At 46.1% G+C, this 12,320-nt stretch overlaps 1 protein-coding gene and 1 long non-coding RNA gene across 2 annotated transcripts in view; one reads left to right on the forward strand and one right to left on the reverse strand.

Annotated features, from left to right (window-relative positions):
- Positions 1–4,556, reverse strand: part of GPR176 (G protein-coupled receptor 176) — a 133,405-nt gene extending 128,849 nt beyond the window's left edge. Inside the window, exon 1 of the mRNA XM_025473232.3 lies at positions 4,219–4,556. Within this exon, the coding sequence (XP_025329017.3) occupies positions 4,219–4,390 (172 nt within the window). The 5' untranslated portion in view covers positions 4,391–4,556. The remainder of the gene's footprint in view (positions 1–4,218) is intronic.
- A 677-nt stretch (positions 4,557–5,233) lies between these two features.
- On the forward strand, positions 5,234–7,746 carry LOC112676139 (uncharacterized). Its single transcript, XR_004810756.2, has 2 exons — positions 5,234–5,387; positions 5,629–7,746. It is a non-coding gene; the product is annotated as an uncharacterized LOC112676139 (long non-coding RNA).
- The last annotated feature ends 4,574 nt before the right edge of the window (positions 7,747–12,320 follow it).

Consider the following 12,320-nt stretch of genomic DNA (forward strand, 5'->3'; position numbering starts at 1 on the left):
CATGGTCCTAGGATCGAGTCCCACATCAGGCTCCCTGCATGGAGTCTGCTTTTCCCTCTGCCTCTGACTCTCTCTCTGTGTCTCTCATGAATAAATAAATAAAATCTTTAAAAAAAAAAAAAGGGGATCCCTGGGTGGCGCAGCGGTTTGGCGCCTGCCTTTGGCCCAGGGCGCGATCCTGGAGACCTGGGATCGAATCCCGCATCAGGCTCCCGGTGCATGGAGCCTGCTTCTCCCTCTGCCTATGTCTCTGCCTCTCTCTCTTTCTCTCTCTGTGACTATCATAAATAAATAAAAATTAAAAAAAAAAAAATAAAAAATAAATAAATAAAAAAAAAAAAGAAAAGAAAAGAATCTAGTGCCAGAATACATAAAGAATGCTTACAACTTGGAGTACTTGGGTGGCTCAGTCGGTTAAGCATCTGCCTTCAGCTCAGGTCATGATCCCAGGATCCTGGGATCAAGCTCCACATCAGGTTCTTTGCTTAGCATGGAGCCTGCTTCTCCCTCTCTCTCAAATAAATAAAATCTTTAAAAAATGCAAATCAAAACCATAATGAAATACCACTTAATGCCCACTATAGCATGACTATAATCAAAAAAATAAGGAACAAATGTTGGCAAAGATGCGGAGAAATTAGAACCTTCGTACATTGCTGGTGGGAATGTAAAATGATGCACCCATTTTGGAAAGTAGTCTGGCAATTCCTTAAAGAATAAACTTAAGAATTACTAAATGATCCAGAAATTTCACTCTTGCTATATACCCCCAAGAAATTAAAAGCATTATGTCCACACAAAAATTATACAAATGTTCAGAGTAGCATTACTCATTACACCCAAAAAGTGAAAACAACTTGTGTCCATCAACTGATGAATAAAGAAAAGGTGATACACCCGTAAAATAGAATATTATTAATAGAAAAGGCATAAAAAATATTCCACAACACAGATGAACTTTGAAACATTATACTAAGTAAAACAAGACAATTACAAAGAACCACATATTGTATGATTCCATACATATGAAACGTCCAGGATAAATCCACTGACACAGAAAGTAGATATATTATTAGTAGTTGCTTAGGGCTCATTCATCTTTATGCCTCTGAGAAAGTCTGTTTCCAGTTTATTTGTCAGGGTATTGGAGGGAAATGGGAAACAACTACTAACGGGTACATGGTTTCTTTTGGGGTGATAAAAAAAAGTTCTAGAGTTTGATAGTGGTAATCATTGCTTAGCTCTGTGAATATACTTAAAATCACTGAATTATATACTATAATTGGACGAATTGGGTAGTACAGGATTTTTATCTCAATAAAGCTACTATTTGGGATCCCTGGGTGGTGCAGCAGTTTAGCGCCTGCCTTTGGCCCAGGGTGCGATCCTGGAGAACTGGGATCGAATCCCACGTCGGGCTCCCGGTGCATGGAGCCTGCTTCTCCCTCTGCCTGTGTCTCTGCCTCTCTCTCTCTCTCTCTCTGTATGACTATCATAAATAAATAAAAAATTAAAAAATAAATAAATAAATAAATAAATAAATAAATAAATAAATAAATAAATCTACTATTTTAAGCTTTTACGGTAGAATTTAATTTCCAGAAGGAATTAAAAAGTAGAAGGGTAAGGATGCCTGTGTGGCTCAGGTCATGATTCAGGGTCCTGGGACAGAGTCCAGCATCGGGCTTTTGCTCAGCAGGGAGCCTGCTTCTCCCTCTGCTTGCAGCTCCTCCTGCTTGTGCTTTCTCTCTCTGACAAATAAAGAAATAAAATATTTTTTAAAAAAGTGGAAAACTGTACATTAATTAAGGACTAGTAAGGAAAAGCATAGTGTTAGCAGAAGTATTTCATTCAGATGGAAGTCAAATTGATTTCCTACACCTAACATACTACATTATAAAAGAATGAGGGGAATGCATACATTACATGGAAATCAAAGACAACAGGAGAGAGAATTTGAGTCAATACATTAGAAGAGTTATCAGAACAGGCTGATAACTATTAACCTCACTATTTCAAATTTCTTAGATCAATCCAAGACATCATATTCTTGATTTAGTCTACTTAGGTTTCCAGGTATACCAAAAAGCAGGTAAAATAAGGTTGTTGATACTACATTATTAATGGCTATAATTAGCCTTTTTTTTTTTTTTTTTATTCATGAGAGACACACAGAGAGAAAGAGGTAGAGACACAGGCAGAGGGAGAAACAGGCTCCATGCATGGAGCCCGATGCGGGACTCGATTCCAGGACCCCAGGATCATGCCTTGGGCCGAAGGCAGGTGCTAAACCTGATGAGCCACCCAGGAATCCCTATAATTAGCCATTTTTAACTAAAAATCATCCTGTATAATTATGACTCATAAGCACAAACTAGCATTAGCACTGTTTCTATCAAACATTTAACCAAGGAACTCCAAGAATTAGCCAGCTATTATCTGGTTAATCTCAACTACTTTCAAAAACACAAATGTATTTCTCTGTCAAACAAGTTCCAGAAACATTGTTGGTGCCGAGTGTGGTTTTGTGGAAAGACTTTACACAATCATGAGCAGGGATGCCTAGGTGACTCAGGCTTAGATTAAGCATCTGCCTTGGGCTCAAGTCAGGATCCCAGGGTCCTGGGATCAAGCCCCATGGCTCAGCAGGGAGCCTCTTCTCCCTCTCCCTCCTGCACCTGCTCTCTCTCTCTCAAATAAATAAAATCTTAAAAAAAAAAACAAAACATGAGCAAAAATAGTGTTTATATATATATATATATATATCATCTGTCAGATCAATTCAGTAACAGTTTCCCCCATTTCCTTTGAGAGGAATACTTCAATAATCACACCTCGAGGGATCAGGCCACAGACAAGATGGACCTCTATGTAGGTCATCAATGTCATAATATAGACCACTGGTGAGGAAAAATCATTTGTTGGCTATTGTCCACAATGCTCATTTTCTTTAAATAAGAACAAGTTCACTGATAAAAATCTCCCTAATGCCTCCAATGATGACAAGCACAGATGAGGGGGACAGGCAATTTATGAAGTGGGGAGCCTAGAGGTAACAAGTTTCATAACAGCCCCTTTCCAGTCTTTTTGATGTCATTTACCTTGATTTCCGTGGAAATTCACATGTATCTGTAAAAGAATCTATTCCTACTTTGAAATTTTAAGACTGCTCTTTTTTTTGAGAAAAGACCACTACCAGGGGAAGGGGCAGAGGAGCCCACTTCCCCCTCAGAGAGGAGCCTGAGACCAGCTCCTGGGACCAAGACCTGGGCTGAAGGCAGACGCTTAACCAACTGAGCCACCCAGGTGTCCCTTTTAAGACTGCTCTTGACCACAACATCACACATAATCCCATCTTTTTACATTTACTTAAACGCCACATCAGAAAATTTACATTTGAAGGGAAGTCACGTATTTACAAGTAATATGTAACGTGTTCAACTAACCTCAACAGAAATGAGTATTGTTATCATTTATCATTTAAAGGGTACCTACCAGAAGCACAGGTAATTTTCAGGCTAGTGGATTTTTACTAAACGCTCATTTCAGTTCTTTGAACAAGTATACCTAAGTCTGTATATTTTTGTACTTCGAACAAAACACAGGTAGAGAAATAGGCTGTAGATTATTGTTTTGTTGGGGCTTTCTAAAAATATCAGATGGCAACAGAGAGTTTAACTCCACAGGATGGTTTACCAGCAAGCAGGTTGGTGATCCGAAGAAGCCGGCCATAAAATACGCGCAAAATAAGGCTCTTTGAAAATAACTGTGTATATACGGACTAGATGGGAGGGCAGAACACAACAGCCATCAGCAACAAAACGGACTCTGGTCCTCGCTGTGTCAACAGGAGCGGGGCCAGCGCTCCGCCCCGGCGCTCCAGGGGCGTGGAACGGGGGGCGGGTGGGGCGAGGCACGACCCCATCCCGAAGCGCTCCGCGGGGCCGCCGCAGCCGCGGACCTCCTCCGGGACCAGGCGCGGTCCTCGGGCCGGACGAACCGCCGCCAGAACTCTCCTGCTGCCAGCCTAGGCGCTGGAGTGGACCTTCCCCGCTGAACTTCCCTGCAGTTACCTCGGCATTCTTAAGCCCCGCTACTGCCAGCCTGCCGGGCGACGCCACCGAAACCCACGGCGGCCCCGGGCCCCGAGCCCAAGCGCCCTCCGGGCCGGAGCGCCCGGGGAAGCGCGGCCGGGAGGCGCCCCCTCGGGCGGCTTACCGAGCAGCGAGCCTACGAAGATGACGACCTGCACGGCGGTGGTGAACTGGCGGTACAGCTGCGCCTCGCCGGACTCCCCGAGCGCGCTGCGGTTGGCGCCCGCAGCCTCGGCGCCCGACGCGTTGCGCGGCTCGCTGGCGATCCGGGAGACCCAGCTGCCGTTGTGCCCCATGGCGAGGCAGGGGTTCCGGCTCCTTGTCGCCCGCCCACCGCCGAGCCCCGCCTGGGTCGCTCCCGCGCCGGCTGGAGTCCGGGAGAAGCCGGGGCACCGCGGGTCCCCTCACGTCTCCACATCGCCTGCCCCCGCGCCCAGCCGGCGAGGAGCGAGGGGCGCGAGGCTGCGCCCCGGGCCGGCTCCCACCCGGGTCCCCGTCAGCAGCCCCATGGAGGCTGCACGGGCTGAGCCGCCGCGCCGCGCCCGACCCTCCTCCCGGCTAGTCAGCGCCGCCAAGCCCACTCCGCAGCGATGGAAACGCCGGAGGCACCGGACAGTCGCGGAGGGCGCGCCCCGCTCCCGCCGCCCTCAGCCTCTCCTCCTGCCACCCCTCGCCTCAGAAGGAGGGGGACATCTGGCCGAGGCCGCTGGCCAATCCCGTGCTTGCTTCGAGGGGCTGGAGGGCGCTGCGAAGCCGGTGAAATGCGCGAGCCAAGCGACCGGGGCTCCGAGGGGACCCCGGCGTCCCCGACGGCACCCACACCTGGTCGGAACAGCCTCGCCCTCTGCGCCCGGCCGTCCCCCAGGACGCCGCCGCCGTCTACTCCCGCCCAGCCCCTCGTCCCGGGCTCCGACCTCCCGCCCCGGGGTCAGCGGCAGGGACCCCGTTCTGCAACCCCCTCGCCTCTGCACGGCCGAGCGCCCGCTTTCCTGGCCCTGCTCCCGCCTTGGCCGGCGGGAGCGACGCTGGCGGCCGCGCGGGGACAGGGGAGGACGCCCCCGGAGGGGCAGGGCACGGTCTGCGCACCGGCGGACTCCCGGCGCGCTCCAGGGGCAGGGGAGGGCGCGCTGCCCGCGGAGGGGGGGGGGCGGTCACGTGACGCGCGCGGCTCCGCCCCTCACGCCGAGGGGGCCGCGGGGAGGGCGCCATTTTGGCCCTTCTGGGCGTGCCTTTCTCGGCTGGAGCGTGGGAGGCGCCGAGGATCCTGGTTTGGCGGCGCTGGATGTGTGCGAGGTGCTTCCTGGGTTTCACTTTATTTGTTCCTGTGGTTACTGCCCCTTATTTCTTCAGCGGAGAGAGGCTGCCTGAAAGGCTTGTAATTCCACTGCGCTGTCACCTGCGGCGGGGCTCCCAGTCCTAGGCTGCTCAGTGACGCCTTGGGTGTAGCTGAAGATGAAAGATAACATTGACGACGCTGGTGCATGGTTCCCTGGATGTTTTTACGGAGTAACCTTTTTTTTTTTTTTTTTTTAAGATTTTACGTGTTTGATAAAGAGGAAGCGGCAGGTAGAGGGAGAAGCGGACTCCCCGCTGAGCAGGGAGCCGGGGGCGGGACTCCATCCCAGGACCCCGGGATCGTGACCTGAGCTGAAGGCCGATGTTTGACCCACCGAGCCACCAGGTGCTCCAGGAGTCTCCTATCTATAAAGGTATACAGTATAGCCCAAGTCTGGTGGAATCCAAGGAAAGAATAGTTGGAGAGGGAGCTACTACTTCCTGCGACACGGTGCAAAAAGTCGGGAAGCTGGGATAACCAAGTGACCAAGAAATGGTAAAAGTGGGACTCCTGGGTGGCTCAGCGGTTGAGCGTCTGCCTTCGGCTCAGGTCGTGATCCCGGGATTCTGGATCGAGACCCACGTGGGGCCCCTGCACGGAGCCTGCTTCTCCCTCTGCATGTCTCTGCCCCCCTCTCTGTATCTCTCATGAATAAATAAATCTTAGAAAAAAGAAAGAAAGAAAGAAATGGTAAGAGTAGCTGAGTAGTAAAGCCGAGTGAATGTGTACTTCTGGAGAAAAGGAGAAACAAGATAGGAAAAGATGACTAAAGATTTGCTGTTTTGAAACTTTGGAAACTGGTTTCTTCTAATTGGGGAAGGACTTGAGAGAGAGCATTAACATACCGACTGATAGCATTAGGTCCCAAATTACTGACTTTATTGATTAGAATCACAGAATTTCTTGGGGCACCTGGCTGGCTCAGTCAGCAAAGCATGGAACTCTTGGATCTTGGGGTTGTCAGTTTCAGCTGGTTGCGGAGATTACTTTAAAAAATAATTACCGGGGATCCCTGGGTGGCTCAGCGGTTTCGCGTCTGCCTTTGGCCCAGGGCGCGATCCTGGAGACCCGGGATCGAATCCCACGTCGGGCTCCCGGCATGGGCCTGCTTATCCCTCCTCCTGTGTCTCTGCCTCTCTCTCTCTCTCTATGTCTATCATGAATAAATAAATCTTAAAGAAAAATAAAAATAGAAAAAAAAATAATTACCGAACTTCTTGATGATCACAAGGCTGATCCTGCTTCATTTCACTGTACAAGACATGAAGTTTTTTTAAAGACCAAAAAAGTCCTCCGTGGCTTGCACATGATTGGGTTCTCATAATATCTGCAGGTAATAATCGTCCATGTAAGCAGTTACTTTAAACATTTCAGAGGCCTTAAAAAGAGGAGAGGCACAAATGTAGTTTTGGAATGTTGGTGATGTTGGGATCCAGAGCCCACGGCCAAGAAAGAATTTTTAAGAGGTCTTTGGTGCAAAAAGGTGGTTTTGCTAAAGCATGGAAACAGGACCTGTGGGCTGCTGGCCCCAGATTATGAGGAGCGACTCATCTAGTACTTTGTGGTGGGGGGAAGTAAACGGAAGTTCCAAAAGGATTTTCTTACGCTAAAGAAGACTCACACAATACAAAGGCCTTGCTACAGTCAAACCAAAGTTGCTTTTCTCTTTAGCTTGCCATCAGCGTTAAGGAATGTTATACTTGGGCGGGCCGGTGGCGCAGCGGCTTAGCGCCACCTGCAGCCTGAAGTGTGATCCTGGAGACCTGGGATCGAGTCCCATGTCGAGCTCCCTGCATGGAACTTGCTTCTCCTTCTGCCTGTGTCTCTGCCTCTCTTTCTCTCTGTGTCTCTCATGAATAGATAAATAAAATCTTAAAAAAAAAAAATAAGGAATGTTATACTCTCCTGCCTCAAGGATTTGTCAATGGGCTGCAGGTTATAAGGACATTTAATATTTATCTACATTTCTTTTTGCCTTTGTTTCCCACATTAAAATTACTGATCAATTGAATTTTTTTAAAGCCGTTTCCAGTATTGAGTATTAAAATTCGTTCTTAGAGTCCAAACATGTTGTTCTTCAAGCCCCCTTGCACTATAATCATTACAAGACAAAATGTAATAGTCATTCAGCAACATCCAGCACATTCCTTTAGGAAAGGGTAAGGAAGAATGTGTAAATGAGTTGTTTAGTAGCAGTTGTAAAAATACATCTTTACCTGTCACTCTCTATTCAAAACTGCTAAGAGTTGGGATAAAGATGTAGGATAGAGTCACTTTTGTAGATGGAAAGATTTCAATAAAGCAAGAAAACTTGGAGCACCTGGATTGCTCAGTGGTTGAGCGTCTGCCTTTGGCTCAGGGCATGATCCTGGAGTCCCGGGACTTCCAAATCGAGCTCCCTACATGGAGCCTACTCCTCCCTCTGCTTATGTTTCTGCCTCTCTCTGTGTGTGTCTCTCATGAATAAATAAATAAAATCTTTGAAGGAAGAAAAAAGAAAAAGCAAGAAAACTCTCATTTTTTTAATTCTGAGAAGATACCGGTAAATTTTCTACAGCCCCTAAATTGATACTATAACTAACCTGAGTTAGCTCCTTGGTGAGTCACAGATAGGAACTACACCAAGTGAGTTGCCACACAACGGAAACGTATTTGCAGCAAATTAGGAAATCATGGGGAATAACTAACTTCCAAAGCCAGGACTCCTGGAGCAAGGAAGAATGGTTCCTTTTATCTAGGGTTATGATGAATATTTAGATGAGAGCAGTGGGTGTAAGATCTCGCAAGCACTTTAAGTAAACACACCTATGCATACTTTGTATGTTATGTAACAAGGCTTCTGCTCCTCACTGGGTTAGTATTATGAGGTAAGGGTAACTGTTGGTCACTCTGTGGATCCTATCATGGTGCATTTGCACAGGAATGAGTCAACGGTTAAGCTCAAACTCAAACTTTATTGCTTGAGGGATAGTTTTGGTTTTCATCACAGGATGCTATGCACGTAGAGTCTTGCCTGAGTTAAGAGGTAACTTGGGAAGAACTTGAGGAAAACTGTAGGACAAGGCTGGTGGGTACAAGCAGGTGAGCAGTAAAGGTGAGGTCTTGGAATCTACCTGATGACAGTGTTAGTGTATAGGATTAGTTGAGTCAGGAATTAACTTGAAGGGTGCCTGAGTGGCTCAGTTGATCGAGCATGCAACTCTCAGTTGCAGCTCAGGTCATGATCTCAGGATCCTGAGGTTGGGCTCTGCACTCAGCGAGGAGCCTGCTTGTTCCTCTCTCTCTGCTCCTCTCTCTCTAAAAAATAAATAATCTTAAAAAAAAAAAAGAAAAAGGAGCTAGCTTGGGACACCTGGCTGTCTCAATCGATGGAGCACGTGGAGCAAGCATTACAACTTGACGTTGTAAATTGGAGCCTAACGTTGGGTATAGATGATGAGGTAGAAGAAGGTAAACTGAGGACAAAGCACAAGCTGACACCCAACAACCACCCCCACTCCTAATTCTCTGGTGGAATAAGTGTGACATTCCTCCAGGAAACTCCCGTCTTAATGTTAATACTTTGCTAGAGGAAAAACCAACAGCTTGACAATAGCCAGGCGTCCAATAACCTGAGAGTCTTTAGCATATGAAAGTCCTTTTGAAAAAAAAAAAAAAAAAAAAGAAAGTCCTTTTGGACACCTTCCTTTTTCCTTACCTCCCCTAACATCCAAGTATATAATCAGCCATTCTTCATAGCCCCAGTGCAGTAACTCTTTCTGCCCGTGGATCCTGCACTTCTGCTTTAATAAAATCACCTTTTTGCACCAAAGACATCTCAAGAATTCCTTCTTGGCCGTTGGCTCTGGACCTCACCAACATTCCAAAACTACATCATAGAGATGACTTAAAAACAAAATCTTTAAAAAAAAATCTGGGCAGCCTGGCTGGCTCAGCGGTTTAGCACTGCTGTCAGCCCAAGGCCTGATCCTGGAGACCCAGGATCGAGTCCCACGTCAGGCTCCCTGCGTGGAGCCTGCTTCTCCCCCTGCCTATGTCTCTGCCTCTCTCTCTCTCTCTCTCTCTCTCTGTCTCTCTCTGTCTCTCATGAATAAATAAAGAAAATCTTTTAAGAAAATAAAAAAAAAAAGAATCTGCTGAGGTCACTATGATTCCCAGGCTTGAGGATAGATTGCATCGTGAAAATATAAGACCAAGGACAGGAAGAGAGTAGCATGGCTCTTATGGCTGTGTGCTATGTGAAGTTTTCACCGAGTACAGGAGAATTTAAGATTGATATGAGATCAGATATGATTTAAATATATGTTAAGTGTCTATGGTAGTGTTATTTATTCTTATCTGGGCATTGCAAACTTAGTGGCCTAAACAACAGCTATCATTTAATTTGCTCACAGATACGCAATTTGGTCAAACATCAATGGGACAGGGATGCCTGGATGGCTCAATGGTTAAACGTCTGCCTTTGGCTCACAGCATGATGCTGGAGTCCCAGGATCCAGTCCCACATTGAGCACCCTGCATGGAGCCTGCTTCTCCTTCTGCCTATGTCTCTGTCTCTCCCTGTGTGTCTCTCATGAATAAATAAATAAGTCTTTAGGGGAAAAAAAAAGGATAAATGGGACACCTTGTCTGCACCACATGACATCAGCTGGGGCAGCTCAAAAATCAAGTCCAGAGTCTGAAATCTGAAGGCTTGCTCTTTCACATATCTGGCAGTTAATGCTACTAGCTGTTTGAACTTCAGCTGGAACTGAGCTGGAATACCTATAGGTGGTCCCTCCATGTGGCCACTTGGCTTCCTCACTGCCTGGCAGCTATGTTCCCAAAGTGAGCACTCCAAGAGAATTCCAAGAGGACAAGGTGTAGCTGGGGTGGTGGGGTACAAGAGCACCTGGCTCCAGGGATCCCGAACAAACCAGGTTTGGCCACTTGGCCACAGACCAAATCCGAAGGCAGAGAAATGAATGGTGATGAAACAAAAATGGAATTTATTTCAGTGAGGTGAACATTATGTTTGTGCTGCAGGTGGACAGTGGAGTTCAGGTCAATCGTTGTCTTAAAATCAGTCACAGACGAGGTCATGCTGGCTCAGGGCAGATCCTATTGGATGCTCTGCCCTTAGGGTCTTTTGCCTGAGTTAAGAAATAAGCTAGAAAAGATAACTCATTTAGAAAGTTTGAAGTCAACACGTGGGTAGTTCCTCTTTCAAATGCAGAAATTGCCTAAATCTCAGAAGTCACAAAGCATCATTTCAACTATTTGTTGAAACAGTAAAAAAAATTTTTAAAAAAACCACATTTATGGAGAAAGGACACAGACTATACTTAATGGGAAAAGTATCAGTTATATTGTAAGAAGAGCATGTGGGATGAGAGATGTTATAGTCATTTAAGAAAAAATATAATATGCTATAATGCCTATTTTACTTTTGTCCAAAAGAAAAAAATCTTCAAGAGGTCCCATTTTAGATTTTTTTTTTTTCTGGAATTGAACCTGAGGAGGCAAAACAAACAAAAAACAAATTAATTGGAGTCTGCTCCAATTACTTACCATGTACAGGTGTTAAATGTGTTTATGAGCTGGTTAATATTAATAATCAGGTACACAGCCATAGCTGAAGGCAGGTGGTAGCCACATTTATGTCCTAGCTCATTTTTACCCCTAAATTTGTAGAACTACAGTACAATCAGGTAATGATGATGCAGGCTGGCTCAGTCTGAGGACCCAGAGGGTGTACTGCAGGACCAGCCAGGTTTCCTGAAGGATGGAAATCAAACACGAGCGGAGAGGAAGTGAGAGCAGAGTTTGTTGAAGATTTATGTATATATAGAGAGAAGATCAGATCGAATTTCTGGAGACTCAGAAAAGAAAGGAGAGAGACTCCTATCTTTGCTTGAGGTCTTTTTTTTTTTCTTTTTTTTAATTAAGGATAATGTTCTGCTGTATGTATTCTCCCAGCCATGCAGGCACTGGGTAAAACAAAGACGAGTGCTCAAGTGTCTTCCATAAGTCGCTTATGCCATGGAGCTAGGGGTCTTGGCATCAAGGTGTGGAGAGTCAGTGAACTTGGAAAACTTTGAAGATGACCTCACCCAGTCACCTTAGATGCTGTCTATTGTGCGGGAAGACTCCAAAGTAATCCTTAACTCCTTGACCTTTACAAGGAGGACATACAGTAAGGCATGTGTGAGGTGGGGTGCAGGTCCTAGCAAGAATAGAGGCAGCAAGGGGCACTTGGGTGGTGCAGTCTGTTGGATGTCTGACTCTTGCTTTCAGCTCAGGCACCGTGTTATGTGAGGCTGATTAGAATTCTCCCTCTCACTCTCTACCCTCCCCCTCATGGTCGGTCTCTCTCTCTCTCTCTCTAATAAATAAATCTAAAACAAAAAAGAAAAGAAAAGAGTAGAGATAGCCAAAAAAACAAATCCAATCTTTTATAGGGTCCTTCAATTTCCCTTTCTCAATGGGAAATGGAGTAGAAATTAAGTAACCTCTGGCTCTTAGAAAATGCTGTTACATGTAAGATTCCTCTCCCGTCATGAATTATATAAGAAGGCATTCTCCCAATTTAAAAACACCTGTGTTCTTGGGGATCCCTGGGTGGCTCAGCGGTTTAGCGCCTGACTTTGGCCCAGGGCGTGATTTTGAAGTCCCAGGATCAAGTCCTGCATCAGGCTCCCTGCATGGAGTCTGCTTCTCCCTCTGCCTGTGTCTCTGCTTCTCTCTCCCTCTCTCTGTGTATCTCATGGATAAATAAATAAAATCTTTAAAGGAAAAAAAATTTAAAAATAAAAAATAAAAACACCTGTGTTCCCAAACTATTTAAATCATTTTTTTAGCACTCAGGGGCCATTTTCCTATTGAAATAATAAACATGATGATAGAGTTCT

This window comes from Canis lupus, chromosome 30, assembly GCF_003254725.2.
Source record: "Canis lupus dingo isolate Sandy chromosome 30, ASM325472v2, whole genome shotgun sequence".
Lineage (NCBI taxonomy): Eukaryota > Metazoa > Chordata > Mammalia > Carnivora > Canidae > Canis > Canis lupus.